The sequence below is a fragment of the Strix uralensis genome, chromosome 9, assembly GCF_047716275.1.
Source record: "Strix uralensis isolate ZFMK-TIS-50842 chromosome 9, bStrUra1, whole genome shotgun sequence".
Lineage (NCBI taxonomy): Eukaryota > Metazoa > Chordata > Aves > Strigiformes > Strigidae > Strix > Strix uralensis.
Genome location: NC_133980.1, coordinates 29644131 through 29662505, shown reverse-complemented (window position 1 = coordinate 29662505; position 18375 = coordinate 29644131). Strand labels below are relative to the sequence as shown.

The following is an 18375-nucleotide window of genomic DNA, read 5'->3' as shown; positions in this document are numbered from 1 at the left end:
TGACTGTATTCCTTTGTTCAAAAGGAGGAGTGCTTTCTTTTAAATGTCTATTCCCATGTGGATAGCTAAGGACCCTATATCCTACTCCCTTCTGAGATTTGATTAGCATAAGGGAAATGGATTATGGTCCCTCTACTGCCATCACTCCCAGCCCAACTTCAGCAGGACTCTTGAATACCATATATCTGATTTGGTGGCTCAGACCAGAAATTTGTACATCTCAAATTGGTAGCACACGCTTTGTGCAAACAATATGTATTGTTAGGGAACGTTTGGAATTAAAATTCCTGTGGGTAGGCTGCTCAGACCTGCTGTTAGGTTGCAGGGTTCTTAATCTTTTCCCCATATTGCAGTGTAGGTGCTGGAAAATACAGAAGATCCTGTAGATAACTTACAACATCTGAAAGAGCAGTCAGTAAGTGAATTTGGAAGACTGTTGGAGGATGGGAATGGCAGTCTGATTCACAGCTGCATCCCTGCAGACATGTTCAAGTGTTGCAGGTCTATTTATCACTCCATCATCAGGCAAAGGGCTTGAAGGCAGGTTTGTCTAGGTGGGTGTTGCACAGCTTTGACTGCTGTTCCCCATCAGTCTTTAAATAGATGGGGCAACCCGCACATGTCCAGTTTTTACTTGCACTGTCAGAACTTTGCTTTGTGCTGCTTGTGCCTCTGAAGGTATTTGTATGGAAATTACATGCTTTCATGGGCATTTATGGTGATAATTAATTTTAATCTCTCTTCAGCTTCATGACATAAAACAGTGTGCTCTTGTACTGCTTGAATTTGGGCTGCTAGCCTGATTTGTTTTTCTTTGTTGGGATTTGACTGTATTCACCCACCCAGTGAAATGATAGGGAATGGCAGTCCACATGTTGTTAGTTCTGCTGCGAAGACACACGTCAAGTGATCACATGTGCAAGATGCACATGTTGTGCCAAGACGTTGTAGAGCACAATATTTTTACTTTGGAAATAAGGTGTGATAATTGAGAGTGGATTGCACTGTCTTGCCCTGACTCTTTTGAATGATGCTGATAATGATTAATCAAGTGGTGTGGCTGGGACTGAGTCATGCTTTGGGACTATGATGGGCAGCTCTAGGCCATTCATTTCGTGAGAGGAGGAGGAGGAGGTCAGCTCGGGGGAGATGTGTTAGCTCCTGTTCCAAAGAGGTAGCTTATCATTTGAGCATCGAAGGAATGAGGGGCATATTTGTTATTCAGCTGTCATTGAGAGGTAATTTCTGTAAGTCTTTTTGTGCTATTTGCTCTGTAGCAGAGAGGCTGCTTGTTTCTTGGTGATCAGAGAAAAGTCTCCAGGATATTACGGGGAGGGAGGCCTCTGCCAGTGCAGATTTTCTTGAATGTGGAATGTGTCATGTAGATGCTTTATTGTGCTGTGGTTTTAGCTTTAGCAGCTATTTGTTCATGATCTCGCTCATGTTTTTGTTAAGAACTCGAAGAGGTTTGTGGTGATATTATTTATTCGTTTTACAAATGGAGAAAGTGTGGCACAAAGTGGTGAAGCGATGCAAGTCCTCATTCCAAAGTGAAATGGATCCAGTGGACCTTAGTCCCGTGTTCTTTAATGTAGGCTGCCTAATTTGGGTAGAGATATTCTTAATACGACCTGATGTGGACAGTGTGCTGAATTATGACTTATAAAAAGCTATTCTTTTCTCCCCAAGATCTTGTCTGACAAATGGCAAGAAGGAAAGCACCTAAGGCTTTTAAAGGTGTTTGACACTAAAGCATGAAGCTCTTTGGGCTAAAAGGTGTTGTACCTACACCCTTCCGTGTACTATCCTTTTCACGTACGCAAACTCTCTGTGAACAGATAATGAACCAGGTCTGTGAATTGGCCGACGTTATAACTGACTTCTTTTTGACTGGGTTAGTTTCATCACTGGAAAAGTTTGTCAGTCCGTCCCACAAATGCTGCTGTTGGCACAAATGAATGGGTGTCCCAGAAGTGGGCGTAAGGAAGGGATCTGCTTCCTTTGGCGGGCCATCAGTGTCTGCCAATGCGGTGCTAGCCAAGCTCCTCAGAGTTGAATTCTCACCTCCTTTCCCTGTTGATCAACAGAAGAAATGCTGTATTTATGTATTTTATGCTCTCTTCCTATGTTAAAACAAATATTTCTGTTTCAGTGCTCTCACTAGCTATTGAGAACCATGTCTGACAACGGAGAACTGGAAGACAAACCACCAGCTCCTCCCGTCCGGATGAGCAGTGCTATCTTCAGTTCAGGGGGCAAAGACCAGTTGTCTGCCAACCACAGCTTGAAACCCCTGCCCTCTGTACCAGAAGAGAGAAAACCTAGGAATAAAATCATCTCCATATTCTCTGGCACGGAAAAAGGTAAAATGCCTCTCTCTTCCAAGGTTACCACTTGTATTCCTTTACTCTTCTTGTAAGTTTTGGTAGCACTTTAAACATTTGAGTCCAGTCTGCCCAAGTGTAGGGGATTTTGGAGGAAGTGTTGGAAGTTGGAGATGGGTGTTCAGTGAGCTGAGATGTTCTTTCTGTTTGCACTAGGATGTTTGAAGATGAAATGCTAAGTAAGAAAAATTAAATAGCTCACTGAGGAAAACCACTACCTATTGCTTCTCATGTTCGCTGCCCAGTTTAAAGCAATGCATTTCCAAACAACCCTAATAAATGTTTATGATTGCTGGGTATCATATTACTTACCATTTTGCTATGCTAAATGCAGATTTCTGGTTTAAACTGAGCATCCAGCTGTTTCTTCATTTATGTGGTACCTGGAGGAGAAAAAAAGGTGGTAAAGAAATAGTGAGGAGGGTGCAGTGTGCATGAAGGAGAATTGAGAAAAATTAAGTTCTGTCTGTGTAACTGCACTGTTAGGATTAATTAATAGTGGGGGAAAAATCTGGATTGCTGTAAACGAGGATTATTTCTGAAAAAAAATGGCTGTAATAAAACTAGACTGTATTTGTGCTTTGTTTCTGTCATCTTTTTTTTATGATGAATATATGTACAATACTGGAGCCCTGATCCTGGTTCTTCAGGATGTCTGTATCCATGTACAACAAAATGGTGCATAGAAAAAAAAAAAATCTTTTAACATCTGGTACGGTAAAACTGTGCAGGGAATTATAAGCCTGACCTGAAACTGCTATGCATCTTATAAATCTCTACCAGTTAGCATTTTTGTGATTACTGTTGAGATGCATGAGGGGAAGGAAGACCCTGCTGCTCTTCATGTCTTCTAGTTCTTCTCTTGGCTTCCTGCGCCTCGTTGCTGATGTGCTGGGCAGGACTGGTTCAGTCATGCTGACACAGGTTTGACTGTTTCAAGAGACTTTGCTCCTCTGGTTATTTATTCGCTTGGCTAAGTATTTTCCCCAGGGCTGGTTTTTACTCTTGCTCAGCTGTGTGAGCAGTCCCTCTGCAGCCGTGCCTTATCCTGGAGACAAACGCTAGCAGCAGGTTTCCCTGTATTCGGAAGATCTGGCTTGCCATGGTCTGGCAGAGTTTCTGCTCTCAACAGCAGGCGTGCTTTCCTCTTTGGAGGGATGGAAGGATTTGGCCAGCGTAGCTTTGGGAAGCACAATAGTTATTTCACAAGGTCAGTTATTGTGAAATAACTGTCCATGGCTGGATCACAGCAATAGAAGTGGTGGTCTTTTTTACTGGCATGGGTAAGCCTTAAAGAGGTAAGTCTGGAAGGATAACGTGAGAAGCCACTACAGGTTGGTGGGTGGGTGAGAGAGACTCCAGGCCTCTGAGGCTGGTGAAGGTGGTGAATCTGGGTGCTCTCAGCTAGGTGTAGTGTCACAGGTCTGCAGCACGTTCTAGCTTAGCCCTTCAATACCGCAGAAACGGATGTTTTACCGTTATATCATTGGTCACGGGAGGAAATGCCTAGAAACTGTTGTGATGAGTGCTGCAAGAAAATCTTGTGGAAGGATCAAGTCTATCCGTGTTCAGACTAGGAGAAGGATTTAGGAGCTGGGATGGCACTTGTGCTGTTGCGTCGATTGTTCATCAGAGTATTCATAGCCCTTTTTTACAGACAGGGATATAATGATGTAGAACATAAACGTGAAAGGTTTTCCTTGCTCTGAATTAGTGACACTGTGTAAGACTAGCTTGTGCTATGAAATAAATTATGAATGCAAGTGGGTGGAGCACAGCTGGAGAGCTTGTGATGTTTTATAGTGCCTTTACTTCTCCCTGGACGTTTCCTCTTTTCATCTTGATGGTGGGTTTGTTCATTGCTGAAATGGCCGGGGAGGTGGTTGAAGACTTCTCTAAACTTGTATTGGCTCATCTGAAAGGCTTTGGAGTTCCATTACTTAAACTTACTCAGATCACTCTGTAAATACTGATGTGTACCAAATTTACTTGTTTAGCGTGTGTCTGTACACCTACTGATGTTTAGTGATGCAAACTAAAAATGGAAGAAATAGTTTCTGCTGAGAAAAGTGCATTTTAGAGAAAATGGTGTCAGTTTGTCTTCTAGATGTTAAAAAGTATTTAAAGTAATGTCCTTCTGAAAAAAAGTGGAAGGTTTTACTGCATGGTTAGGAAGAATGACAATTGAATTACTTAGCTTAAAGAAGCTATCTGAAAGTTGCATCTTTTTAATTTGGAAAAAACTTGTTGATTGGATGACCTGCAGCAAGGATAATGTAAACAACCAAAGAAATGTTTTTGGCCCTCAAGACTGCAAAACTGGCTGTCAAATTAAGAATATAAACGAACACAGTGACTTTCTGGCACTGAAACAATAGTCAGATGTTAGTTGTTTTGTTCATTAGCATGGCTGAAGCGCACTGTCACCAGAAATGCCCATTTAAATATCATCTTTTTTTTTTTTTTCTTTCTAAAATTCTGTTGCTGGGAAGCTTTACAGAAATACTAAGTTCATGCTTGGATTTTAAAAATATATTGGGACTATATGCAAAATAATCTGTTGACGTGGGGTAGAAATTTTTTCATGGGAAAAATTTTTCCAACCAGTGCGAAAGTTACTACAAAAATGGTAAATTCTCCTTTTCAGAAAACGAATGCCTGGATACCTTACCAGGAGATGTACAAGGCTACTGCAGACAGACCTGTTACTGGATAACATTGTTTGGCTTTGTTCTGCAGATCTCTGTATGATTTTGCAAGGTTCCTCCTGGCCAGCTTCTTCATCTCTATAGCCACAGCTCTGCCCCCCCCGCCCTGGTCCTCTTTCGGGTGGTTTCTCTAGCATAGGCACTGGCGCTGGGGAGGTGGTATGCTTTGGGGGACTCACTACAGATGGTGAGGTTTAGCAAATGCAGAGTTTCTGCCCCAAGTCTGAGCTAGTTCTGTGCTGAAATAATCATAAGAATTTAAAGGGATTATTTAATAACGTAGTTATGGAGGTTTTTTCCCTCTAGTTCTGTTGTTTAGGATAAATGAAGTGATAGTCATCTTTTTACTAGAGTACTTAATTACCATGAATTTCCTTGGCTAGACTTCTGAAGTCAAATGAACTTGTGTGTGTTTTTGGAAAGCTTTAAAATAGTCCCCTAAAAGAAGAAATGTTTGTCTTTGAGCAGAACTTATTAAAGGAGGTGCTGTGGGACATTGCCCAGGACCCAGGATCATGCATGTGACATGCTCAAGACCTCTGGCTCAGGGCAGATTTCAGTGTGGTTTCAGTCGTGGCTCAGTAACTCAGTGTGCCGAGTGGAGTCACCTATCTACTACGACCAGGCTCTTGAGAAACATCTCTGTTTCTTGCCTTGTGTACAGAGGTTGGCTGGTGGGAAGTGAGGGATGCTTGATGCTGGGTTTGCGATGCAGGAGGGGGTGTGAAGTACCTTGGGTGACGCCTTGCTGAGTGCCTCTGCCTTCATTTGGGGAAGGGAAGAGTCCAATTGTATTTGAGGCGCTTTCTTAATCAGACAGAGCAGTTCTCCCACTCACCGAATCCTTCTGAAGGACCTCCATCTTCCTCCTCCCGGGAAGAGGGGGACTATATGCTGCTGTCTGCAGGGCCAAGGGGCCACATCTTAGATTCATGTGCTGTTTGAAACTAGCATTGACCTTTAATAAAGGGATTCCCATTTAAATACAGAACTGTTGCAAACATAATCAGAGGTTGAAATGCAGCATGGCCTCACAGTGGCCTTGTTCGCAGAGCCTCGAGTATGTCCTGCCAACACATGACTCACAGGACTTGCCTCTTGACTGAAGCTTGCTGCTTGCGTTTGAAGTGCTGCTCTGATCTGCTGTTCCTGTGGACAGAGGAGTGATTTTTAGTCTCCTTGCCTAGCCTACTAATAAGATCTGTGTATTTTTGGAAGGAGTAGGTTTATTTGTGCAGCGCATGCTGGAGGGTTTGAGCACCAGCTCCTGTTCCCTACATGTCAAATGCTCCCAGACAGGAACCTTCCTGAGGAATAGAACTTTTTTTTTTTTTTTTTCCCCCTCCCTTGCTTTCACATAAACAACTGCAAGCGATTGGGAAGAAACAGTACTTTCCTTAAAGGTTTTCACATAAGCAAGTTTCTCCTGTCTTGTGACTGAACAATGTTAAGGAGAACATTTGACAGTCCGTTTGCTTTTTGGCTCTGATCTGTGCAGCCATATTAAAGATATCCTGTTTATAATAGCCGTGTCTTTCCACTGCATTGTTCAGTTGGAGGCAGCCCACATGGCTTTTCGTTTGCAAGTATTGTCCTCAGCTCCCCGTCCTTCCTTTCCCGACAGTGTGAGGGGATTTCAGGCAGATTCTCTGGCTCTGAGCAGCACAATCTATGCTCGACCATGTTCAGTAGCTTTTTACCATGTAGTAACAAAGAGGGTGCTGTTTTAGCTGCTCTTTTTCTGTGCTGAAACTACATGACTTTTAAGGTGAATTTAAAAACAAAGCAAAAACTTTCTTTTTGATATACAAACATAAAGTGGTAATCAAGTTAGATTGCAAAATGGTGTGCTGCTTTCCTTTGTGTTTATGAGCACTATGGCATTCTTGCCGGCTTCATGCACGCTATAATAAATGCAGCTGATTCAGCTATATGCTCTGCGAGCCCACAGGCGTTCCCAGGATTACACAGGCAGTTTTCTTGGTGTCAGGTTAGACACGCTCTACAGCTCAGTGCCAAGCAGTGCCTTTCAGCAGAGGACCATGAGATCAGGCCTTAAGCATCATCTTTCAACCTGGAAATCAAACGGCAAGTACACTCGTCTGCTCTGGCAGGGAAAGAAGCAGGGCTCAGGCTTTTTTTGCAACAACAAGAAAACATGTTCCTGAAAGCTTCCAACTTAACTCCAAACCTTTTCTGAGTAAAGGGAACAGAATGGTGTATTTTATATTTAGAGTTAACTACAAATTGTGTTCCATTTTTATTTATTTTCTCTTTGTCAGAAAAAATAACAATCCCAAGCCCCAGGCATTATAAAATATCCTATAAATTTAATTGAATCTAGGTTGGATTGTGCACATGGTCTTTCTCATTATCTGTTCCTGCTTCTGGTACTTATTATGCTTGCTTTTTTTTCCCCCTTTTAATTTAAATTAGGTAATTGCTCTGAGGCTATAAACTCTTATCTTCATCACAGGAAGTCCTAGTTTACATTAATTACCTTGAATTGAAGCAGTGAGGCAACTGAGTTTTAACTGTCTTTAGGGTGAACTTGAGGTTGAACTGAAGTTGTCTTCAGTGTTGTTCTTAATCTATATTAAAATGTCCTTTTTTGCATTGTAAACGTTTCATATGTTTGGATTTCATATGCTCAAAAATTGCTCCTTGCACTCTGCTCTTAATCGCTTATTTGCTTGCTACTATGAAGAAAATTAACTCTATCCCAGCCAAAATCAGCACACCACAGTATAAATGATTTGAATGGAACAAGTTGCTGATTCTTAACATGAAGTCTATACCAACTTGAAAGGATCAAATCACTGTGCTGCATGTGTAAACACCTCCATCCAGTAACAGAATAATGGTTACATTCATCCTAACTGTTGTAATGCTTGGCTTGATTATGGGGACAATAGGACTTTAAATCTTTGCTCAGTAGATCTTTGAATGTCTTTTTCAGGAAGCAAGAAGAAGGAAAAGGAAAGGCCAGAAATCTCCCCGCCATCAGATTTTGAGCATACCATCCATGTTGGCTTTGATGCTGTTACTGGAGAGTTCACTGTAAGTATACCTGCCTTGGAGTTGCTCAGAAAACAGCCGTGGGTCAGTGCTGTGATGAAGCCATTACGATGTTTCAGAATAAAGTGTGAGTTAGTCTTCGTATTTATCAAAGTACTGTGTATTTGTACAGCATGCAGAGTAATGAGACTGTGATCTCTTAGTACTTCTGCAGTGTAAATGTCAGATCTGATGCTTTGTGTCACCTGGGAGAGCCTTCCCTGAGAAACCCTCTTCAGTTTACTTTCATTAGTGGGTACCACTGGTTCTGTTGAGTGCTTTTGCACTCCCATTCCTCACATCTGGTTTAACACACCTTAAAAGAGGTGGTGTCATGTTGGCACAGTGATTTGTGTTGTGTCACCTGTGGCATCCTACTCGTTCATGTGTTTAAAGCTTGTGCGTGTTATGCTTGTTATAGAGAAAATAAATTTGTTCTGCTTTTTAAAAATCTTTAAAATACTAGAACGGTGCTTAAAATAGCCTATTTTTTTCAGGGAATGCCAGAGCAATGGGCTCGGTTGCTTCAGACCTCAAATATCACAAAGCTAGAACAGAAGAAAAACCCCCAGGCGGTACTAGATGTGCTGAAATTCTATGACTCTAAAGACACAGCAAAACAGAAGTATCTGAGTTTTTCTGCTCCAGGTGAGATCCAAGTGTGTGCAAGACATTGAAGAGGAGTTGGGTATTTGGAACACAGTCTTCCTCTCTTTCAGAATAATAAATTGGATTCAAATGCTGAAAGAGCAAGCTACTTTTCAATGAGGAGCAAATATTTGAAGATGGATTTAAAACTTACTGGAAACTGGCGTTGTCCAGTTAATTTCCTGTTTTAAGTAGAGAGGGGAAGAAATGGAACTGGATAATTCAAAATAGCAGCCAAAATTAACTTTAGTGGGCTGTGTTTATGAATCTGGGGCTCTGAGACTGATTAATTGGTTTCGTGCTGGAGACCTTGCTCCTCCTGTCTGTGGCTGAAACAGCTATCTGGGAACTTGATGTCACCATGTGGTGACATGAAAGATGTAAAATAAGTTGTGGCTCCTAGATTGGGAGCTCTGTAGGGGGGCTGAGAGAATGACCGTCCTACAAACAGATGCAGTTTTACCTCGTTTTCTTCCAAATGACTTCTGAAAATAGCTTAGTAATAAGGCTTTGTAATACTCTCATCCTTGATTCAAGATACCGCTGAGGGAACAGAAATAGCCATTTGATCCTGATTTCACATCTCAGTAAGACAGAACCCATAAGCGTGATGAGCTGTGCTCAATTTGGAAAACTGGGGGGGGGGGGGGGTACTCAAGTGAGGTGAAGAGCAAGTTGGGAAGGGAGTGGGTTTGCTGGCCCTTACGGGAGGATTTTAGAAACTTCCTTCTGCATGGTCTTACAGTGCAATACTGGTTTCTCTCATTTATGACCATGAAATTTTGCGTTCTGAGAGATGAAAAAAAAAGTCTCCAAAGCGATTGGTGTTCTTTACTCTGTAAAGTCCACTTTTTATTACTTTTCTGATGATTTTATGTATTCTGCTATTTGTCCTATTTAGAAAAAGATGGTTTCCCTTCAGGAACACCAACGGTGAGTGTGTTTACTATTCTTTGTATATTCTTAGGTGCATAGAAATTCAGGTCTTCTGTATTTGTTATGTACTGAATATTGCAGTACGAAACAAAATGAGGTGGTTTTTTTTGTGGAATAAAAACATACATTGTGAGATCAACGGAGCGTATTTCACTGGAACAATAGTATTTGAGTCTCGTAATAAAATGTAAAGGGGCACTTAAACCACTCAACCTATCCTTTTCTTTTGACATCAGTAAGAATTCTTTTATCTTCATGTGGGAAAAAAAAAAAAGGCAAGTCTTTAACACCGTGGGGGAGACAATTTTGTTTATTTTGTTTTTTTTTAAACTTTGGTAAAAATGTAGACCAATGCCAAAGGTTCAGAACCATCAACAGCTGTGGCAGATGATGATGAGGATGATGAAGAAGCTCCTCCTCCTGTTATTGCTCCACGGCCAGATCACACAAAATCGGTGAGTAGCTATAAAACTTCCAGTGCAGTCCTGCATTTCTCACTATTGCAGAATAATAATTGTTAATAATGTCCCAGGGATCCACTTACTCCAGCTTATTGTTTTGACTATGGTAGGTGTACATTGTTTAGCTCTGTTGACCACTTATTCTGCTCCAGGAGTGCAAATGTGAATTGTGTTTATTTGTCAAGTGATACTGCTTTACAATTCTCCACTCTGGGTATGCAGACATATAAAATGTGACAGGTTTACAGTCTGAAATTTCTAGAGTAGCTGCATATGTCTCAGGAAGAAATTAAATGAAGATTCAAGAAAACCCCCTAAATTGGGGGAAACTGGGAGATTTCCGAGAGTCTCATGCTCATTCATGGCAAAGCGTGAATCTTTTTCCTTTAAATCTTAGTAAGTAGTTGATCTCGCTATTAAATAGTGATTTCTGTTCTGTAACCTAGCATGGGTTATAAAGAATAAGCAGGTAGAAAACCTACAAAACGTCTGTCTGTGGAAGTTAGAATTAATTTCCTAGCACCCACTCTGTTCAGGAGGTGCCTGGGTCTCTCTTTCAGAGGTCAGTAAAGTTTCCAGCATCTTGACTTATTGGACTTCAATGTTTCTCAGGTCTAATTTCTGCCTCCAACCTGTTATGTAAAATGGTGCTTAGGGATCTTTGAAGAACTGTGATTGTTTTCAACTGAAGGTCAATGATTACAAAGAAAATGCTCAGGTAAATGGTCTCTCTTAACAGATTTATACACGGTCTGTAATTGACCCCATCCCTGCACCAGCCAGTGACACTTCTGTTGACAGTGTGACGAAATCAGGTGATAAGCAGAAAAAGAAGACCAAAATGTCAGATGAAGAGATCATGGAAAAACTACGTAGGTGTTTTTTATTTCAGATAAACAAAGGCTTTAGGATTGGGGGAGGAATATTAAGTTTTTGCCCTCATCCTTATTTTTCTATAAGGGTTGTGTGAATGCTGTGCTTGAATGGTTTTGTGTCATACAGTAACTGAGAGAGCTGCATTCAGAAGTGTTGCTGATTTATATGTTTCAGAGCCCTACTGAGTAAAAAAAAATTTTAGAACAGTTTTTTTGGATTGAAGTTCAGTTGTGATAATGTGATCTGCATGTAGAATACAACCATAATAACACAAAATAGTTTCTGCTGTTGCTTGTTCCATAATCATCTTGAAGATAATTTTTTACCATATTAATGTTCCTGTGCTTAAGTCGAGAACTGACTAGTTTCTGGACTAGGCTAAGCTAATGAATTTGTCATAACCTCATAGTGGGTTTTGCTGCACAGAAGACTATCATTAAATTGAGATATTAAGGAAAATAGCATGATCTGTCTCGTTAAGAGTATAACCTAACATAATGATTGTCTGAAGCTGGGCCATTTGCAACTGGAACTGAATAAGGAAGCTTTGGCTGTTCATGCATCAGCTTTTACTACTTAAGCTGACCCACTCTTGGCCAGGCCAGCCCTACTAAAGGGGGACAGCGGGATTGACTACTTTTGGGTTTGGTTGTTTGTTTTTTTTTTTTTTAGGCACTATTGTGAGCATAGGAGATCCCAAGAAAAAATACACCAGATATGAAAAAATCGGGCAGGGGTAAGTGTTCCCAGTGAGCCAGTGTTAAAAGTGGTGTACTGTTCTCTGTGTGAATCTATCCTGTAGCTGCCACTTACTGAAGCAGGCAGAAATGTTGGCTGTATTAAGCAGTGATAAACAGATGGTGAAAGCTTTACACAGTGGTGGAAACTTTGAATTGTGTCTTTTAATGCAAAAGCATAGCTCTGTGACTTCTTTGTGGGTGTATCTAGTCCTCTCCCGTTAAGATGCGTTCATCCATTTTGTGATATGACTGCTGAATAGCGTGAGGACAAGTCAGAAAGCTTTCTCTGTGCTAAGCTAACAATACTGCCTTGACTAAGTTATTCTTCTAGTGGTCCTCTGAATCCTTCTGAGAAAAAAGTATAGGCGGGTTCTACCTTTTCTAGCTTTGATTATATATATGCCTAACTCCTACTGTATACTTTCCAAGTAGGTGTCTGTGTGTTTGTGGGCAGGCTTCCCCTGGGGGAAAATGAAAAGTAATATCTACTACAGAAAGGGCTGCCCAGCTTATCTGATCGTAGGGACCAGAGCAAGTTCTGGGTGCTTAGACGTCCCGAATGCAGGAGGCATGGCTGGTGTCAGCAGAGAGCGTATTTGCAATTAGTTTGTTCTGTGTGAACTGGCTGGCATTTCTATGATACCACTTTTAATAGCCTTCTTTTTTTGATACAGCTCTTGCAACATCAAAAGCTGACACAATTTTGTGTTTGTGATTTATCTGTTAATGTGCGTGTTTTGTTACACAGAGAGATGCAACTGGCTGTAATGTTTTCCTTCACAGGGCTTCAGGTACAGTTTTCACAGCTATTGATGTGGCAACGGGGCAGGAGGTAAGATTTCTGTGTTCATTGCAATGAAAATACTTTTTCTGTATAAATGTTCTTCTGTAGGTGCCTGAAATGATTTTACTAGATTTCCTTCTGTGGCTCCCATCTCTATCACCTCTCAGAAGAATGTCTGCCGTAGTTATTTGTAACAGTGTGTGCCTTGTTCTGTAGTAATCAGATGATGAAAGCTAAAAATAGAGTTTTGTCTTTCCAGTGAAAAGCAGAGGGAGTGAGATGTTTCAAAAATGGGTTTTGAAAACAGATATCCTTCAAGAATTGCAGGCAATTGTCCTGCATTTTCAGATATAAAACTTTGTTTAGTCTTTGCACACTTGTTCTTTAGTCCCATCTCAGTAGAGGTGAGAGATGCTCCTATCTTATGGAAAGAGCTTGCCCTGTGTTGTTCTTTGCTGTAGTTAGAATGCCTTTTCCACATCCTGCTCTTTGCTTTTACTGCTTGGTGTCTCCAAAGCCACTTGGTGAAATTGATGACATCAGCAATACTCTGCACGCTTGTCATCCAATGGTCATCTCTGGTTCCTGGGACTAAAATTTTAGGAATTATTTGCTTCTCTTTAAATTGGATTTCCTTCATTTTCCTTTAAATATCCGCAAGTAGCCATTCCTTAGATCACTGATAAGTAATTGCCCTTTCAACAGTAACCACATTTACCAGTACTCTAATGGAGCACCAGATCTTGATGAAATGCAAGCCTTTCAATCATCTCGATATGTTGTCTCTTAATTTGCTTTCTACATCCTGCAGTACTTCATGTCCTCTGACTGAGTGCAGGGTAAATTTTGTAGTCTGGTTCCTTAGACCTACCCTGCATCTTGTCAGGCAGGTGGGCTAACAGTAGACTGCTTGCAGTCTCCATGCATTAAATGGATGCAGTGCTTTGGCTTCCTCAGTGCTTAATGTCTGAGGGCAGAATTGGGTCTGTTAAGTGATAAGAAGAGGGCTAAAGAGGATTCTGTTGCTGTTCTCTACACTCTAATGGGAAGGTGAAGAGAATATGGGGCTAGACTCCTCTTACAGCTACACAACGACAGGACAAGAGGTAACAGACAAAAGTTGCCATAAGGGAAGCTCTGGTTAGATAGTTGAAATTTTTTTCCCCTCACAGTCAGGATGATCAAACATGGGACAGGAGCCCAGAGAAGTTGTGGAATATCTGCTCATTGAGATCTCCATTCAAAACAGTTGCACAAGACCCTTGGTGACTTGCTTCATGTTGGCTGTATTTTAAGCAAGAGGTTGGACATGATGACCTCCAGAAGTCCCCTCCAGTCTTAGTTATTTTGTGATATTGTGCCACAAGTTCTCTTCTTTTCATGCCCTTGGCAATATAATTTCTACAAGATTATATTGGTTCTTGTGTTTGGTTTTGGACTCATGGGTAGGTTATCTTGTAAAACTCCAAACTGTCTCCTCAAAGTGTTGTAGCTAACAACTGGGACAATTCTCCATTTTAAAGTCTGGAATTCTTGTCCTGGTTAGCTTATTTCTTGGGACAACATAGGTCTTTATCTTTCCTTCTCTCTCTGGGATACTTCATTGGCTTAACTGAGAGGAATTCATCTGCCTTCCAGCATTCCTTGCACTCCAGCACCTAATTTGATCAAAATATAGAAAAATGAATTGCCTTGCCTTGCATTGGAAGGCTTCTGTTTTCTCTCTTAGTTGTTATACAAGTCTCTTCTGCTTTAGGCCTGTTGATGTGCAATGAGGCAAGTATCTTTTCATCTCTTGAATGTTTCCTTTGCTGTCTGTTCTGGCCTTTGTTATTGTTTGTGGATTTTTTCAGATGCAAGAGGATGATGTTGGCTATGGGTGCAAGTTGTATGCTCATCAAGTTGCATTCTTTTAACTTGCCAGCTGCAAGCTGTGCTAAACTCCTTTAATCCTGTTACAGAATTTCTTCTAACTTTGCAGTATATTAAGAATGACCAAGATACTCAGGTTTGAGTGATTGCTGTTTTATTTTGTCCTTTTCAGGTTGCTATTAAACAGATAAACCTGCAGAAACAGCCCAAGAAAGAGTTGATTATTAATGAGATCTTGGTAATGAAAGAGCTAAAGAACCCCAACATAGTCAACTTCCTGGACAGGTAAATGCAGACAGCTGGCTGATTCCTTCATCCCCAAGGGTTTCAGGAGGTTATAACTTGATATAATTACACAGACCCAGATGTCCTGCACCTCAGGGTCTTATAAGCAAATGTGACTGTATTTAGACTGTCATCTTTACCAATGACTTTTTTTTTTTTTTTAAATGGGGAATGGTCTGGATGATTCAGTAAGAAGGCTTCTTCTGGCATGAATGCAGTGCTACATGTAGTTGGGGGTCAGTGGTGAACAAGAGCAAAGCTTGAGCAACACTTGTGTTGTGCATGAGATACGTAGGGCATTCTCCTGCCCATTTAGGTAGTAAGAAGCGCGCAGCTTTTATTGTCAGCATTTACATTTCAGGCTACCTTCCAGAGATTAACTTTCTTTGTCTTGAAGTGCTTATGAATCATTTCATTGACCAGCTCTTATCAGTCATTTTTCAGTTCTCGATCTCTTGATGGCAAAAGGGCGTGCTTTTTGTTTTCTGTTTGTAGTTACCTTGTAGGAGATGAATTGTTTGTGGTGATGGAGTATCTAGCTGGAGGCTCACTAACAGATGTGGTCACAGAAACATGTATGGATGAAGCGCAGATTGCTGCTGTTTGCAGAGAGGTGAGTATTATAGTTTATGGGTAGAGGAATGAAGGTGCACTCTATTCCCCTAGATTTTATGGTACACTTAGGTTAGGACTAATTGCAACAATCCCTGTTGGAGTCATTGAGTTCGGAAGAGTGAATACTGAGAAGGAAGAATGGATACTGAGAGGAGAAATCAATATTAAATTTACAGAAAGTAACAAAATGAGTTTAACTCATAAAATTTGGGGTTTGCAGTTTTTTTGCTGGGTGTTTGGGAATGTTAGGTGGAGCAAATGAAGATTTTTAGTTTTGGTACCTGGGTTGCCTTGTCTTGCTGACAGTATTAACAGAAAGGTGATAATAATGTGGACTGGAGTTCAAGGAGGAGCAACGAAGAAGTTTAACAACTAGAAAGAGTGTCTTTTTTACTTTGACTAATGAAGAATATTCAAAGGCACCAAAAAGAAAACTGAATATTCATATACAGGTAATGTAGAAAGTAGAGAAGTGAACACATTTAAAAAAAAAAAAAAGAGCAAAAAGCCTGAAAGCTTCGGAGTGTTTTCCGGAAGGAAGAAGGGGAACTGTGTTTGCTTAGAGTGTAAAAGTGGATCTCACTAAACAGGAATACTTAAGAAACGTACTAAAATAAGGGTGAACTTGATGCAGACTATCCCTTTCTCATTTTAGTTGTTTTTATCGTGTATGAAATAGAGTTCTGTGACATTTAAGCTTTCTGTCTGGATTTCTCAGAATAATAATTCTCCAGAAGATTGTAGTTGAAATAATTTTAAGATCGCAGTAAGATTTCAAATGGAAGAGTTAAAAGTAGCTGATGTCACAACTTAACAGTGGTTTCTGCCCTGAGTCAGAGTGCTGGCATCCAGCTCAGGCTTGATTTATTATGGCAGAAGGAGAAGTAATTGTATTATCTGCTGTGCAGGAGAAACTTAGGCTTTTAAAAACCCCATTTGACTACATCAACATGACATCTGCTTTTGATGACTCACCCAAAGGGAGGGGATGTAGAGCAAACTTGTACATTAACGTGTGTGGACAGGTAATGGTTTCCAGAGAAACTGGAGCTGGAAGCAGAGAACTGAAAGTAACTATTTACTGTAACAGTAATTAACTTTTCTGAGGAAAGAGTCTAATATTTAACTATTGTACTTCATCAAAACTCTGCTGCCCAGTATGTTAGATACACTTCATTCTGCAAATCAGTGCCACTTTGCTAAACACAAAAAACTCACTGGGGACTACATCCATGCCAAGTTGCAAATGATAAATGTTCCGCTTGTATTAAGTAAAAAATCTTACAATTTTTTTTGGCCTTTTATTGTCAAATAGCGAGGTGTTGGTTTTTATTGTGTTTTTTTTTCATTGTGTTGTTTTTCACTGTGTTTTAGGCGGAAACTTAGCGTGAAAGGTTTTAATCTAAAAACAATGTAAAAACAGTATTAACGACTTCCATAGTGAAGATGTTTTACAGCCTTCACTGTAGGAGATGTTGCATGCGTGTTGAGAATGAAGTCTCACCAACTCCTCCTGGTGAGACTTCAGGCTAAAAAGCTCTCACTTTATCCTTTATGGTTCCTCTGTAGAATTTGTGGGACGTACCAAAATTAACATCTGGGATTTTTGAGAGCATCTTGAGGGATGATGGATGATAAGGAGTTTAATTTATGGGTTTGTTAAGATAGAGAAACTCCATGGATAAATGATTTTTGACCTCATGATATCTGGAGAGTATTTTTTAGCACAAGAGCTTCCTCTGCTGGTTATTTTAAATAAAACCCGTGACATTTTTGCACTCAGCACTGGCTGAGGGTGTAAGCATTGCTTTTGAGTTTGTGTTCACATACACAAATTGTGTTTCCATATGCTGAATTTTTTTTTTTTTTTTCCCCCTCCCATCCAGTGCTTGCAAGCTCTTGAGTTCCTACATGCCAACCAGGTCATCCACAGAGACATTAAGAGTGACAACGTACTGTTAGGAATGGATGGATCAGTTAAACTAAGTGAGTACCAGGCAATTGTTTCAATGTTCTGTTTTTTTCCTTTCCCAGTAAACTTTGACTTGGAGAGTGTAAATCAGTAGAAGGAGAGTTGTCAGGGAAAATTGAGGTGAATTCTTATCAACTACGAGTAATAGAAATTCATTCTGTGTTGTAAAATGTATAACTCGTGGGTAGCAGGTATTGGAATTCTGAGGGCCCTAAAACTAAGGCTGTGAACATGTTAGGCCGGAAGGACGTTGAAGCAAATCTGTTGCCACATGAATACGTTGGTAAATGTGAAGTAACTGGCACCATACTGTGAAGCAAAGATGTGAATGATTACAAGAGAAACGTTGCAGCTAACTGCAGTGGCTTTGTTAGTCTCTTCAGGTTGTCATGACTTGCTTTTAATGTTTTGCCCTTTTCATTAGAAGGTCACTAACAAGAAAATTGGACGTTATTAACCATTTATATTGCAGTCTATTCTTATGCTGTGCCTGTACTGGGTGTCCTTTTCTTGGACTGAAAGTGTAACACACTTTCGTTAATATAATCATGAAATGACAAAAGAAACTACTTGCTTTTCAGGTAATTGTTATGCATGCATGGACTTGTGTACAGTAAGTCAGTTTCTGGTGTGTGTAAACGCGTGTGACAACAAAAAAAAATGTGAAACCACTTGAAGAAGCTGTCAGGACTCTAGAGAGGTGCATAATCTGACTTCTTGGTATGTAGGAATGTGCAAAGCATAAAACAACAAAAGAGTTAAGGGATGCTGTTTTTCCAGTTGGGTAGGAATTTGAAATGTCATGAAAGTGTATCTTAGCAATATTCCTTAGTCTAGATGGTTTGCAGTCTCATAATGTTTATGAGATGGAGTGTGAAGAAAGATTATGAGCAATCTGATTTGCTTACCAGCATTGTTGGATGCACTGCTTGCTTGTATAGGTGGTTTTATTTTTCTAGAAGATGTGATGTGTTTTTGCACAAACTGTGTGGATTCAGAGGCTGAGATAAGTGAATAGGTGCAGCAGAGGATGTGGC

The 18375-nt window shown here is 40.4% G+C and overlaps 1 protein-coding gene across 8 annotated transcripts in view; it reads left to right on the top strand.

The window, feature by feature from the left end:
• The window catches only part of PAK2 (p21 (RAC1) activated kinase 2), a 47948-nt gene that overhangs the window by 21660 nt on the left and 7913 nt on the right, over positions 1-18375 (top strand). For 7 of the 8 annotated variants that reach the window (XM_074878021.1, XM_074878023.1, XM_074878025.1 and 4 more), the window contains 11 exons: positions 2153-2363; positions 8052-8152; positions 8647-8797; positions 9699-9730; positions 10081-10188; positions 10934-11066; positions 11743-11806; positions 12594-12642; positions 14639-14751; positions 15247-15364; positions 17253-17352. In XM_074878021.1, coding sequence (XP_074734122.1) covers positions 2177-2363; positions 8052-8152; positions 8647-8797; positions 9699-9730; positions 10081-10188; positions 10934-11066; positions 11743-11806; positions 12594-12642; positions 14639-14751; positions 15247-15364; positions 17253-17352 — 1156 coding nt within the window. In that variant the 5' untranslated portion in view covers positions 2153-2176. Of the gene's footprint in view, positions 1-2152; positions 2364-5434; positions 5759-7082; positions 7181-8051; positions 8153-8646; positions 8798-9698; positions 9731-10080; positions 10189-10933; positions 11067-11742; positions 11807-12593; positions 12643-14638; positions 14752-15246; positions 15365-17252; positions 17353-18375 lie in introns of those variants that run through there. The other variant, XM_074878020.1, reaches the window with a different exon arrangement.